Below are 15,649 nucleotides of genomic sequence, written 5' to 3'. Positions count from 1 at the left end.
TACACATTATGTGACAAGCTGACATATATATATATATATATTTAAGTAAGCATGTTGATAAGACAGTGGTAGATAAATGTCAGAGGAGCATGGGAGGTACTTCAGTGAGCAGAAGAGCATTTATTTTAATTTTATTTATTTTTTTGCTATCATTTCTAGTCAGTGGCATGTTTCCTTATTAACAAAGCTGCTCTATTACAATCGTGTCCTTCTAGTCACTGTGTCATTAAATTGCAGACTCTCCCTTGCATAATGAGCCCAGCAGTGTGCAGATGTTTGTCTCATCCTGTATAATTAGTCGTGGTAGTTGGCAGATTGTCCCTTATTACATCACACGCGCAGGCAGTTTGCACTCTCTCCCTTGTTGCGGCGAGGTCAATAAATTTACAATCTTTTTCCCATGTACAGTGAAGTTGGTAGTTTGCCGACCCTCCCTGGATTGTGGCCAATCAGGTATCCCCTCTTGTCCTCGCCCAGCCTTTTCGCTCAGATCCCAAGTTTCTCCTCCGAGAAAAAGCTGCGAAGAGTGGGGGTAAGAGAGGGGGGTCGTCAAGGGGTACTGGGGACAACGAGGCAAGGGGAATCTGGGAGTCCCAGTTGGGGGTGCTGCACGGGGGCCCCTAAACTGCGTTATAGGGGGTGACAGTGCGCCTGGGGTTGGTGTGAAGTGGGTGAGGGACATGGTGGCTACTTATTGGGGAGTCAGTGGTGGAAGAGGTACTGTGGGTGAGAGGGTAGTAGGCCGCAGCGAGCCTGGGAACTGAGTATAAAGTAATGGGGGGCTATTTATGGCTTGTGGGAATGTACCCAGCAGGTGTGTGGGAGACGGGCTGGCTTAAGTTGTCGAGGGGAACTGGAAGTAGTAATGTGGGGGAGGGGTGAGTACTCTCAGTACTCTAATATTGATACTTTTAGAATGATTGATTGATTATAGGGCTCTTCCGAGTCACTGTACTGCACGCTTTTAATTCTGGCTTCCACCAGCCATTATTGTTGCCTGCCAGACCTGACCCTTTATTTGTAGGTCCATGTCCTTATTACCGATCTGTACTAGCAATACATATAATTATTGGGGTTTGCCAAAGCCACCAGGTTTCCTTGCTCTAGAGCAGTATATGAACAAAAATGTCCCCTTACTAGTCGTATGTACAATTCAAGTGCTGAATAAAATAAATCAATATACAACCAAAGTAGCTAATTTGGGACCTTTTTACAACATTTTTGTTTTCATGCAACATTCACATAGTGTCGAACATGTGTTAAAGAACATAGTGGACCTGGCAGTCCTAATTACAGTGCTTTGCCATAGTAAGTGGTCATTACTAAAAATAGATGTCGAGTGGCTAACTGTTGGTAATATATACTACTGTCCTTATTTAGCAAAGCAAAAGGAGCAAATCCTGGACAAAGTGGTTCATGTTGAGCAGGCATGTCTAAACCAATGGAATGTTTATGCTTATTGCTCCAGATTTAGAATTTTGGCCTATAGTTACTGTAACTTTAATGTGGTCACTGTTGCCTTATATACACCCTGGGTACATAGCTGTAGTAGAATTTTATATTGGGAAGTATTTCAAGAGTTTACTGGCAGCCAAACCTGTATTATACCACTAAACCCTCAGTTTCCTATGCATACTTAATTATTGGTACAAGACTGTCTTTCTTGTTGCTACCCATTCTGCTACGACTTGTACCATGATCTACTTTTAGAGAAGTATAATCCTTGATCGCATGGGCTTATGTTTTGTGACATTATGCCACCCTTTCTTTGGAGGTCCCTTTATTTGGAATATATATATAATATTCTAGCTATTAAATATATTGCAACCTCTCAGGAAAACTATTTTGTAGGAACCTGAAATTATGGTGGTATAGTCACACTGTCATTTGTTTATGTGACCATTTTCCCCCCTGTTTGTACTGTACTGGAAAATGTTTATTTCTTAAAAAGAAATCCAAATATTTGTTTCTATTTCACATTTGGTTGTGCAGAAGCATTATGAAGCATTATCTTTTAATTTATTTATTTTACAAAGTGTCAAGATCTTTGCCAGCCCTTTTTACTAGTTTTGCAAACATAGGTTAAAAATTAGAGGGCCAGTGTGTACATCTAACACCCAAAACAAAAAGTCCCCGTTCTTGCAAGCTCGTTGGGTTTATGGTTTATGTCCTTATTATGGTTATGGTATTTTAGCTGTATAACAGCACTTAATGCAGAGAGAAATTGTAGGTCTCCAAATGTAGAACTGTAACTTCCATGATGGCAGTTGAAGTGTTACAACATCTGGAGATCTACCTTTTGCTCATCTGATTTAAAGCCATAGTCACTAATTTTCTGTGCAGGCTTTCAGAAATATACATTTAAACATGGCTGAGGAAATTCTGAGTGTTAAACTTTGACATTGCTTAAAACAGTGTGGCAGCATTTGACCACCTTAAGCAGAAATCTTTAGAATAAAACTATGGAAACTTGGAAAGATTTTTAATTGGCTGAAATAGTCAGTTTTGTTGATCTCATCCACGGAGGCGGTGCTCGAATAAAGATGAGTAAAATTACCTTTTACATTGTTTACAAGGTGAGCAGGGGCCTAAATGGTGTTTTCACTGCTATAGTGACAGGAATACATGTTTGTATTCCTGTCACTGTAGTGTTTCTTTAAAAAGAGGGTGGTTAGGGAGCTTAGGGTAGAGTACCTGCCTACAAGATGCTGTGGCCTGTGAAACCATGCAGCCATAAATGTCCTCAAACTTCTCAAAAGCCAACATCTTGTACACTATGCCACTCCATGTCATTACAACTCTGCAGAAGTCTTTTTAATGTGACATTATAGTCTTATGATGGCAAACTTTTTAAAATTAACTGCTCATTTTTGTTAATCTGTGAATACATTACTGCCTAAAGAAACCTCTGAGTGGCCTAAGTTACATAAAAGGGAAGTTATAGAGATTTTACTCAATAGGGGTATGGTTAGCAAACGCCTGTTATTGGTTGACTTTAAATGGCTTGAATACCTTCAACAGAGCTGTGAATGTTGTAACCCATTCATAACAAGGGGGTAGGAAATAAAATTGTTTTTTTTTGTGTGATTATTTTTTATTTTTTTTTAATATAGATTTGTTTTTAACATGTTTGTTTGTTGATAACACATTCTGAAAAATGCCCATGCAGTCACTATTTTGGCAAGTCATAAGTCATGAAGGGGTAACCCAGGGTGAGTGAAATATAGACCCAGAGCAGGCAAAGCATCATGGTAATTGTAGTTGTACAACAGCTGGGGATCTACCTTTTGTTAATTCCTAGGTTAAAGCATTAACTGTACCTACAGCAATTATTGTCCCTTGTTGCATACAACTCCCTAATTCTGTCACCCTCGGGCAGTTGGCCAGCACTGTATCAAAGGGAAGTTATAATGTTGTCTATCATTAATGCTGCTGCTGTGACACTGTACGAAATGGCAGACTTCATGAACTAGTGTTTATAAATCTTATTATAAACATTATTTTGAAAAACACAAAATAGTATAGAAATATTTAAACTTGTGTTTTTATAAATTTTAGTATAAACATCCTTTTGAAAAGAACACTGACTAAATCATCTAAAGGTGCATGGTTTAAATTTAGTTCTCCTGTGTGCTCATCTTTGTTTTAGTATTATTTCAATCCAAATAGTGCTTCTTTCTCTACATAAACCTTCCTTTGTGTCATGGAGCACTGACCCTGTGTTCAGACACACTTTGGGGAGTGTCCCTTATCCCCTTGAATGTGTTTTATCCCCCACCCCTGGATGTCTACAGGAGCTGAAAAGGGGGCGGCTCAGCTGCTGTGTTAACCCGTTCAAGGACCACCCATTTTGCCTCTGGCTGCAAAACATTACCTTTTTTTACAATTCAATCGTTTGAGTTTAGTAGTCCCCCCCCCCCTAACTTCTACAAACTACAACTATTGCTTTGGGGCTGGATTCCTCTCTCTATTTGTTATTCCATCTGTTATTTGTAGTAGAATGATTGTGGTTGTCTGTTGCACAGTGTACTGATATTCAACGTTCCATTCGATTTGTGAATTTTAAAGTGAGGATTGGCATTCATTTGTTGCATGATTCCTTTTGTTATGTAACACTGGATAATTTCTTTAAAGTATGTATTTGTTGTGCTTTTATGTTACTATATAGACTGTCAGTTTTTTTTTTTTAGAGCCTTAAAGTTCAGTTTCTTTTCTTTTTTTTTTTTGTACACAATGTCCCATAGATCCTTGTTTTGTGGTGGCCAGTTTATATGAAGCCTCAAATGCAGGGGCGCGGTGCTATATTGCTTTGCAGTGTCATGCTAAGTACTGTAGCACACAGTTGGTTAATCCAGTCTATCTGCTTAGATAATTAAGAGCTAATGTCCATGGGGAGAGGAGGGGTGATACAGCACCTCCCTCCATTAATTTTCCCCCTAGGCCTCCCACTCTGCATTCAGTTGTATTTGTTTAATCTTTGCACACCCTGTGTGTGTGTGTTTGTGTTCTCTCTCCTCATACACCCAACGCCCGGATCTACTTTTGCTGGTCAGTGTGGACACGGGGCATTTGGGGGAGGGGGCTATAGATCATTGCACACAATGGTTTCCGGGGTTCACAGAGAGTGATTCCTGTATTGGGATATCATTTTTGCCTGGTATACTTTTTTTATTTTTTTTATTTTTAACTGATATTTAAATCCTTTTCTATTTAAGTAGGATTTCAACAAATACATTGCAGTTAATTGTGGTAACAAATGGTGGTCTTTAACTAGCTTTTTACAAATCATGCTACTATTTACATTGTGTTGGATTGAAAGGGTTACTACTGTATTGCTGCTGCTGTGTTGTTCACACATTTGCTGTCTTTTCTCTAGGAAACTGCATACACTCCAACAGGATGGGAGGGTGGGGCTTACTCATGAATACCCTCCTCATGTTTTAAAAAATTTGGCACAGTAAAAACAAATTAAAAATAAATACTTCAATGTAGTAGTGAATTAAAAAATTGTCCAAATTTTTATATATATATATATATATATATATATATATATATATATATATATATATATATATATATATATATATATATATATATAACCTTGCATTTTGCAAAGTAATATATATTGAAACTATTTTGTTAAAATATTCACCCTTTTATCTTTGTATGTGTTTGAAAAAAATAGATTTACCTTCTATAATTGCTTAACATAATTTTGGCACATGGAAAATTCACAATCTCACAATGCTATTTTGTGGATTTAAAAAAAAAAAAAAAAATATATATATATATATATATATATATATATTTTTTTTTTTTAAAGCATTTTCCTTTCTTTTAACATTGTTTAGATTACTGCCTTACATTTTGGATTAATTACTTGTTTAGGACAACTTGTATGCTATTCACAGTCAGACTTCAACAATGGGGCCTTTATCAGTTTGTTTCCATCATATATTGCCACCCTATAACTGAGCCTTGTATAAGTCTTTAATGCAATCTCATGTGACTTATTTTCTTTTTCTTTCTACAACTCACTCCTCCCTTCATCACACTCATAGTGAAATATTTACTTTTATCTGTAAACCAATAATGGAAGTTGATAGACAATTTGCAATATGTGTGTTGGTGTGCAACAAAATCCAAATCTTAGTCTATTTTTTTTTATTTTTATCCTAATGATTTTATTTTTTTACCTCACAGGTTTCTTTGGTGGAGTCTTATGGTGCGTTGTTATCCACATCAAATACTGCAGTGCTTCTCAGAACACCTTCAAGGACTATGTCATGTCAGGAATCCAGAACCAAGCACACTGATCCTTCAACTGCTCTGTGACTGCCCACTCCCATAAACTTCATACATATCTTCAAGTGAGTTTGAGACTCCCTCAGAAGGTGGAGGAAGCAGCTCGTGGCCTTCGCCCGCCCCATCGCGCCATGAAGCTGCAGGCGGTGATGGAGACGCTTCAGCGCCAGCAGCGGGCACGGTTGCAACAGGAGATGGAAGCCCGACAGCTTCAGCAGGATTCAGTGGGTGCACGTACACCCCCTGGTAATGGAACAGATGAGTCTGAACCAGAGGCCTTGAAAATCCAGCGGGCACAAGCAGCAGCTCTGGCAGCCATGAGGGCAGTTGCTGCTGGACTCAGCCAACAACCAAGCCCAGTTGCCTCTGAGGAAGAAGACGATGATGGGGAAAGCATGGCTTCAGAAAATGAGAGAGAGAGGGATGGAGAAAGTGATCCTTACGATGACATGAGATCTGAGGAGGAGGAATTGTGAGTTCACTTCTGGGATTTTGAAAGGGGTACTCAATGCTGTACTGTAAGATTGAGGAATATGTGAGCTGATGCTCGACACTTGAATTGTCTCCTAATTCTGTAAATGCTGCACTATTCGCATTAACTATCTTAGGCCGTTTTACCTCTTGTTTAGGATCAGGATTGTGCTAGATGAACTTTTAACAGGTGTAACATTTCTGTGTTCAAAATATCTGCACACCATCCTTAGGTCTTGAATTTTCATTGGGAGTTTATTGATCATATTTTATATGCCATATTTTTCGGAATATAGGACGCAGGTTATTTTTTTTCTTTACACTAAATCAAGGTTTAGGGTAAAAATTAGTAACCCGGAGTTTGAGACTGGGGAGATAAAAAGTATCTTATATAGATGTTTCATATGGTCTGCTGGGCAATATTGCAGAAGAAAATAATAATCCAATTAGGACTATCTGGGCTAAACTGTTTAACCTGCAGAGTCCTGTTTACTGTTGTCCAAATCAAGTGAACATGCAGATTGCAGAACTACAACTCAAGAATGGCACCATATCATGAAAGTTTTAGTTCTATCTCCCTCACTTTAATTGTCCCTGGCCTCTCTCGGCCCTTTGCCTTTCACACAGCATCATAACTGATGGAACTGGAAGCAAATGATGTGACATCATATCCTACAGTTGCGTGATGTCTAAATACAGCACTCGAGAGTGCAAAGGTGTTCGAATAAATGGTCAATGCTACCCCATTACTCACTCATTTCTCTACTAGATTCTAAGAGAATCTCCTCTCCCTCCTGACTGTAAGGGATTGTGTGTCTGAATGTCTGTGTCATTGTCTGGTATTTATGTATGATTGTCGTCATCGGTAGGATGGTGAGAGTGGCTAGCTAATTGCTACCACATTTGTGTGAGTGGCTAACTGTATGTGTGTTGTTGGTATAGAATTTGCATGTGTTTTAATTAATTAATTGATAGTAAAAATAGGAAGAAATAGATCATCTGAATTACATTCTGTTTGCCCTTTGAATGACCTGGCGATATTGTGTATGAGTGTGCTGAGCAGAAGCTGGCAATGGGCCTGCAAATGTTGGCAGCCAGTCATAGGCGGTTAGAAACCTCAGGCAGATAAGGAGTAGTTTGAAGTGGCAGAGTTTCAATTCTCACTGTCTGTGCCAAATCACTATGGTATGCACGCAATGTTTGCTTGCTGATGCAATTTCCATGACTTGACAGAGGCCATTTTTACCACATAAAATTTTATATAGTGTGTAAACCCCATTTCTAAAACATTCTGTAGTTCTTGCTCACTTTCTAGTTTAGATTAAATTATTTAGTCTTTTGGCTCCTCTTAGATCAGATTTAAATGTCTAAATCATAAACTTGATGCTTGGAACAAGAGGGGAAATTTTTTTTTTTTATAATATATATAATTTATTTTTGTACCGGTATGTGTTTTTTTTGTTTTGTTTTAGAAACATGTTAATAGTGCATAGACTTTCCATAATCTGTTAATGAACTGTATAGAACATTCTAATAAATGTGATTGTGTTAAAATTGTCTCCTCTTTCCCTTTTATTTCACTATTTTTCAGGAAGCAAAGGTGGGATGAGGATGATTTTGAAGAGGAAGAAGGGGAGGAAGATGATTATGAGGATATGGAAGATGGGGGTGTAGGGGTTGGTGAGGGAGACCGAACAGGCAAAGACTTGGCACTGCCTTCGAAGCACCATGCTCAGCAAGGATTTCAAAGCCAGCGCCCAGCTGTGGGAGCAGAACGTTTAGGACTCCCACAAACTGCACATCCTCAAATGCAGGATCATGGTGACTGGACATACGAGGAGCAGTTTAAGCAGGTGAGGTTTTTGTTTTGTTTTGTTTTCTGCATGCCCTGGTGCAGGGTTTAAAATTTCAAGTCCTACAAAATTAATATTTACATGCCACTGCACGCCTGGAGAGAACATGACATGGAAATTTTGAATCCTACCCTGGTGGCAAGGCTCTTTCTTTGACTGATCAGTGTTTGGAATGGAAACTGAGAATGGTCATATGGTAATTTTAAGTGTGTGTGTGTTTATTTTTAATCCAATCTACACACTATATATATATATATATATATATATATATATATATATATATATATATAATGTGTGTGTGTGTGTGTATAGATATATATATATTTTTTAAGAGGATGAGTGACAAATAATTAAGCCCTTGGTAGCATAACATGTTACCAATAAAGGGAAAACACACTTTATATTCCCAAGGAATGTGGACAGGAGACCACCACTTGCAGCAGTTTTTACCCCCTCCCCCCTCAATTGTTTGATCACTGTCTTCATGTTTAAGCCTGTTTACTACCTTTTTGGGCTTCCCATATTGGTCTTGAGCTGCACCTCCCCCTTAATTCCTCATCCTTATTATCTCTCCCTCCCAAAATGCCCAAGGTCCCTGAGCAGTAGTAAAAACTGGTCTTTGTTGTTCTTGTTGGAGTTTAGTACATAAATGATTGTGGTATGAGGAAATTGGACATCTGGGATGGTAGCAGATGTAGTCCAGATGGAAAGGGAGGCAGATGAGCCAGGAGGTTGATATGTTTATTCAGATATGAACACACACTTCTGCCTTTATTAAACAATGATCATAAATATTTATATAAATTGACAGACATTTTGGAATTCCAGTTAATGTTTTTTGAAACCTGAATTGCTTTTGTCCTAAGTGAGGCCTGTTTGGAGTGCTTAAAGGGACTCTCCAGTGCCAGTAAAACATATCAGTTTTCCTGGCATTGCACGTTCCTGCAGTGCCCCCATCCTATATTACTGAAGGTGTTTAAACCCCTTTAGTGACTTACCTGAATCCAGCGCCGATGTCCCTTGGCGCCGGGTCAGGCTCCGTCCATGCTCCTCCCCCACTGACGTCAGCCAGCGGGGGAGACCTAATTTGCATGCGCGGCAGTTGCCGCACGCGGACATTAGACCTCCCCATAGGGAAAGCATAATTCAATGCTTTGCTATGGGGATTCTGGCGACACTGGAGGTCCTCATGCATAGTGTGAGGATGTCCCGCATAGTTTAAACACTTTTCCTGTAATAGACAGCCACTAGAGAAGAACTTAACCCTGCAAGGTAATTCTTGCAGTTTTGTAAAAACAAAAACAAAAAAAAAACGGGGGCAGGGTTAAGGGTGATGGGAGTTGGCAAGCAGACTACTCCAATGGGCAGAAGTGGTCTGGGTACCTGGAGTGTCCCTTTAAAAGAATTGTCTAGTCCAGGGGTGCCCAAAAGGTAGATCCCCCAGATGTTTGTCATTCTAGGCATGCAAAGCATCTTTGGAGTTGTTGTTCTGTAAACATTTTGGCACCCCTGGTCTAGACCATAGTGGGCAACTTTCTGCACTCCAGATCTTGTGGACTACATCTCCCCAGATGTTTTCCCAGCATCTGGTATAAAAAAGTGTGGTTTTTAATATAGTGTATAGTGTATGTGTGTCTGCATACCTAGTATAGTTGTCATGACAAACCACTGGGTGCACAGCTTAACCCTTTAACGCAGTTACGGTGTTATACGCCATCCCCATTATAATGGGCTTTAAAGCCCATGCGGCAGCATAGAACGCCCTATGGCTTAAGCCCCCAGGAGCTCCACGGTACTTACATCCGCTGCGATCCTTTTCGGGAGGCCTGCCTGTCATTCTAGGCAGCCCTCCCGTGGCAAAGCACCGTGGGGTGCTGTTATACTCGAGAGACTGTGCTGAATACAAATATGTGCATTTTATTGCACTAAAAGCGAACAGTAAAATGTTAAAATGTCAGGCAGAACTACTTTGTTTTTTGTCATCTTAATTTCTCACAGTTTTTAAAATTTTATTCATAATAAATTATGTTTCAAAATGATATATAATAAGTGTGGGTGCACTTAATATGAAAGAGGTGAATTATGGTTGGACAGAGAACCGCAATTGTGGAACGACCTCCCCGCACAATTTAAAATCTTCACAAAGCCTAAATTATTTTAAGAGATCCCTCTCTACATACCTCAAAACAGAATGCACCTGTTATGGTTGATTATATATTTCCTACCTGTTCTATGTTAAATTTTGTATTTATTGTGTATTAATATTGTTTTATTGTACCCTAATGTAACAATGCAATGATTTGTGGACCCAGGACATACTTGAAAACGAGAGAAATCTCAATGTATCTTTCCTGGTAAAATATTTTATAAATAAATAAATAAATATGTAGCGCAAAATCCACATTTTGTTTTGATCAGAACGTGTACTATTGACTTTGTCCTGAAGGGGTTAAAAAACAAACAAACAAACATTTTCTCAAATGGATCAGTTTGTTATCAAAATCCTGTAAAGGCATGATCTGGGCACACACACACAAATGTTTTAATTTTTTTTTTTTGGTGCTTAAACTGACTTTCTTAAGCAGAACTCTGACTTGGAAGTGACCGGTCCTGGTGCTGCAATAATTTTCTATGGCACATGTTAACCTTATCCCACAGGTCTTTCCACTATTAGGATTTCAAGGAAGTTGTTCATACATATATATATATATATATATATATATATATATATATATATATATATATATATATATATATATATATATATATATATATATATATTTTTTTTTTACTCATTAAATCTTTTGTCTGAACTGCAATTTCTTGAAACATTTGCTTTACTTCTTGATCATATATACAGCTACTTTTGAAGGAAAGAGGGGGTGGTTAGGAGACACTGCAAAATAGGATGGGTTAGCATAATTGACTGTAACTTATTTGCCTGGATTGCTTTGTTTATTTTTAACTCTTTGCAGACCATTGGCTGGTATACTAATGAAACATAGACATTGTTACACATTTACTAATATCCTGCCTTCTTGTGGCTCAAATATGTTAATTTTCAAAGCTTTATGTGCCTTTGCTGTGAAACCATGTTCTGCACTACAATAATGGCTCTGCTTGTACTCCTTAAGTATACCCAATGAAAGGGGTTTTGTGCATAAATGTTAAAGCTAATTAAAATGTTCTTTCTGTAGAGTGCACACTACATCTGATCGGTGTGTAGGGCTGTGTTTGAATTAAATGTGCTTTGAATAAGTTACTTATTGATGTGTTGATTATTCCCTGGATCATTGACACAGTCCTACAAAAGTAAACACTGGCATGGAAGCCAATCTTTCAATTGCTCAAATTTATTGACTTGTTTGAAAATGATTTTATCTTATGTAATAGTTTTCTTCTGGTTGCCCTAGGATTTTCTTCACTCTGAATGCAGTTGTATTTTATGTAAAGTTTGTTCTTTTGTTTAGCGTTGTTTAATGTCTCATACTATGCTTGTTCTTGTCGCAGTACTCTCCTACCTAGTAGCAGGTATTGCGTGACAAGATCCTTGTTTATATCCCTGGCTTCCCCTCTCCTCCCCTGATAATGCTCAGTGTTGTATATGTATGTGTTTCTTTTTCTTTTTTCTTTCTTTTACTTCCTGTAGTGGGGGAGGGAGGCAATCTGGAGGGGGCTGGGCGTGACTGAGTGAGAAGTGGGCACAGCACAGAGAGGAATATTTGAAGTTTATAAATAATGCATTACTGAGTTTGTTAGAGTGCATAAAGAGAATAATCAGGAGGTGTGTGTGTGTGTATAATACTAAGAGCAGGAGTTATTTTTAGTGGGAGGCTGTGAGGTGTGTGTGTCTGCTGCTTACATGGCAGGAAAGACGTGTTGGTGAAGGGGAATCACTGATGGCTGTGGATAGAGATGGGGGGGAAGGGGGTTGTGGGTATGTATATTTGTATTGTCACAGGCTCTGGCTATTGGAATGTTGTATGAGCTTCAAAATCTGCACAATCTGTTCTGTTGTATTTTCAGTGTTTATTTCGCTGTTGGTATTAGATGGTAAATAAAAAGTGAAGTTTTATTATTTCTGTGGCACTTCTTTTAGAGCTGCTTCTAATATGTTGGAATTGGTGTCCTTTGTGTTTTTTTTGTTTGTTTTTTTTAGTTTTTTTTGTGGGCATGTGAAGTTGTCTTGCTGAGGTTTGTTTTTGCAGCAGGGCTCAAAATTGCCACTTGCCAGTTCCCATTGGCTAGTAACAAAATTCACTCCTGGTGAATATGCCAGGGATTCCTCAGGCCTGCAGTGGCAAATAACTCTTAAGGTCTCTGTAGGAGTGCACGACTTGAAATTTGAAGCCCTGTTTTACAGTGTTTGTTTTCATAAGGATATTTATGTGTTATCTGTTAGAAAAGACAAATGTGGCTCTAAACATTTGATCATTCCATGTAAATAAATGAAAATTAAAAATGGTGGGGCATTCGGTATCTGGACACTCAATATGAGAAAGAAGATGATCCCTTATAAGACACATGTATGTGTATTTTGTGTGTTGGCCAAAGGGTTAAAAGTGTGGACACACTGCCAAGTGTGATAAAGCTGCCCAAACTAATGTCGTGGAGAAGGAATTTTAAATATGTGCCAGGTTTATGTGGGCCAATAGAAAGTACAAGACTTGCTGACTGTTAATTATTCCCAATATCAGACTTCTCCCCCTGCCCCCCTTGGGTGTTGCTTGGATGGGTACAGGACATGGGACAGCTACTGTATACACGACCAAGTTATTTGTAATCGACTTGTCTGGCGAAGGTCCATTAGAATGACATTAGTAGAAAAGAGAGGGGGGGTTCAGTCTTATGTTTTGAGAAAGGGAGATTGTAAGCTTACAGACTGTAAATTAGCAGCCATTGTCAGTTTTTTGTGATGGGTATATTGTGAAATAAGTTTTTTATTTTATTTTATATAAAAAATTCAAAATTCCCTGCAATTTAAATTCCCCCCCCCCCTACCTATCTTTGATTTGCTAGTTGTGATTGCGGGGTGCCTAGTATATAGATTATGGATATAAACTAGAGCTGTAAAAAGAAAAAAATAGACATACATTGTTCAAAACAAAGCTGAATCATGCTACAGATTTATTATTGCATTTTAAGGGGAAAAGATAGGGGAGTAACCACCAAGAGTTTTTGTGAATACACTTTATTAAATGTCTCTTGTTGTCATGGTTTTGTGTTAGTTGTCTAGGTTTTTCTCTTCTTTCGAGTCTTCCTTCCTCTACTGCAAGATTTTAATATATATATATATATATATATATATATCTATCCAAGAAAAGAGTAGAGCACTCCAGAGGACTTGTTTCAAGCAATTTATTCCGTGAAGAAAATCGACGTTTCGACCCGCAGGTCTTTATCAAGATACAAAACAAAGTACAACCGTGTCCTTTTATACCCTAAAAAATTAAAGAGTAATCACTTACCCTGAACAAGCTGTGCGCCCGAAAGCCATGTGTGCTCACTGAACTGTGATTGCCAAACCCGCGATGGCGATCCCGTCGGTGTGTGATGACGTCACCAATAGTGCGACGGGGCGAAAAAAGACGTGATCGTGCGTCTAGGTAACCCAGGGAACCAAGTGTGGGCAAAAACTTCCGTGGTATATGTGAAGTGCAAGAATTATGCAAGTTAAAGATATATGGGAAAAGAATATTTGTTAATAAAACCAAGTATTGAGATGGGCGTGTAGTGTATGAATAGACATAATGGTCCTGCAGTTTAATCAACCCAGTGTAGAACAACATACTATGTATGTGTACTGCACACAGGATAAGTGTTGTGGAGAATACTGGTCATAAAGGGCAAGTGCAAAAAGAAAGAGGGCTAGGGATACAGAGAGTATCGGAGGATGGGGAAAGGCAGGGTATGTGTAACAAAACGTGATAAAACAAAGAAACGAAAGCGTGACCAAAACAATGTATACATAAACGAACCTGTGGAGAGTGGTCCTAAGGTGTTGTCAGTGTAAATAAGAGTGTGTAAAGCACTGAAAGAGTAGTGGAGTGACGTGTAGAGAGTTATACAGCTGGTGGTTGCAAGCTGGGAGCCAAGTACTGAGTGTAGAGCTAAGGTGGTAGTAGTGAGAAAGATAGGAGAAAAGTGAAAAGAAAGGAGAACCCGAATAGTGACCATTAGATTAATTGCATGCAATACCTAAGTAAATACATATAGATATATATAGATGTGCCAAGCAGGATCCAACGCTACAGCAGGAGCGTATACCAACGCCCAACATGCTAATAGACAATTTTGTGCAGAAGTTAGGCAGATGAATTAACAGGATATAAAATAACAAACAAAAAAATGCAACAACTAGTTACAAGAAGATGCTGAGAATACGAGAAATCGATATCCCAAAAAAATTGAACAAAATAAAGAAAATATATAAAAAATAAAAATAGAAATAAAAATGAAAACGAGTTTCTTCTTGAATGCCTTGAGTTTACTTTGAGTAACAATTATTTTCGTTTTGAGAAATCTTTTTATGTGCAACAAACGGGAACGGCGATGGGATCGGCTATAGCCCCTAACTACGCCAACAGTTATATGTATTCTTATGAACAGAAGCATATCCTATCAAGATATCAGTCCAATCTCATTCTATATCTTCGATATGTGGATGATATCCTCATGCTATGGTCAGGTCCCTCCTCGTCCTTTGAGAGCATGATCCAAGAGCTAAATACTATTAACTCACCGGTACGCTTTAGCCATTGTTGCGACATTAAGAAGATACAATTTTTGGATGTAGAAATTTTCCGCTCCCAACAGTCTATTGGATATACTTTATTCAAAAAAAGCTCGGACCGCAACACGGTCCTGCACGCAACAAGCTTCCACCCCAGGGCACTCAAGAGATCACTCCCGACCTCACAATTCCTCAGAGTTCTGAGGAACAATTCAGACTTGGACAACACTAGGACACAGATCTCGTCGATGCAACAGGCGTTTTTGAAAAGAGGATACTCTCATCCAATATTAAAACAATCACTGGATAGAGCCTGGGAGATCCATGACAAGCCCTGCACACAGCCCACGACGCTGTCCAACAAACCTAGGATTGTCACCCTACCCCTGTTATATCACACGGCTAGTGACCAAATTGCCAAGGCTATCCGCAGACGATGGGATATACTATCCTCGGATCCTACACTACACTCGGCTTTTGTACAGCCCCCCCGTATTGCCTTTAAACGGAATCGGAACCTTAGGGACATTCTGGTCCACAACGACTGCCCTGATCAATATGGGATACAAAAAACCCACAGCAAAACAGGTTGCTTTAAATGCACCAATTGCGTCACTTGTGGCCATATGCTCACAGGCTCCTCGTTTGCTCACCCACACTCAGGGAAGCGATATCCCATTAAGCACCACATTACCTGTCTCACCACCCACGTAGTCTATCTAATATCTTGCCCTTGTGGACTATACTACGTGGGAAAAACTGATCTCACTCTAAGAGACAGAATGCG

General features: G+C 38.9%; 1 protein-coding gene across 3 annotated transcripts in view; it reads left to right on the top strand.

Annotated features, from left to right (window-relative positions):
- The first annotated feature begins 348 nt into the window (after positions 1-348).
- ARID3A (AT-rich interaction domain 3A) overlaps positions 349-15,649 on the top strand; it is a 68,696-nt gene continuing 53,395 nt past the window's right edge. Inside the window, exons 1-3 of one of the 3 annotated variants that reach the window (XM_063455563.1) lie at positions 349-453; positions 5,704-6,277; positions 7,868-8,129. In XM_063455563.1, the coding sequence (XP_063311633.1) occupies positions 5,937-6,277; positions 7,868-8,129 (603 nt within the window). In that variant the 5' untranslated portion in view covers positions 349-453; positions 5,704-5,936. Of the gene's footprint in view, positions 533-4,263; positions 4,549-5,703; positions 6,278-7,867; positions 8,130-15,649 lie in introns of those variants that run through there. The other 2 variants (XM_063455564.1, XM_063455565.1) reach the window with 2 other exon arrangements.

The sequence above is a fragment of the Pelobates fuscus genome, chromosome 5 (genome assembly GCF_036172605.1).
Source record: "Pelobates fuscus isolate aPelFus1 chromosome 5, aPelFus1.pri, whole genome shotgun sequence".
Taxonomy (NCBI): domain Eukaryota; kingdom Metazoa; phylum Chordata; class Amphibia; order Anura; family Pelobatidae; genus Pelobates; species Pelobates fuscus.
Note: the sequence above shows the minus strand (reverse complement) of the source record. Positions and strands in the feature narration are given on the sequence as shown.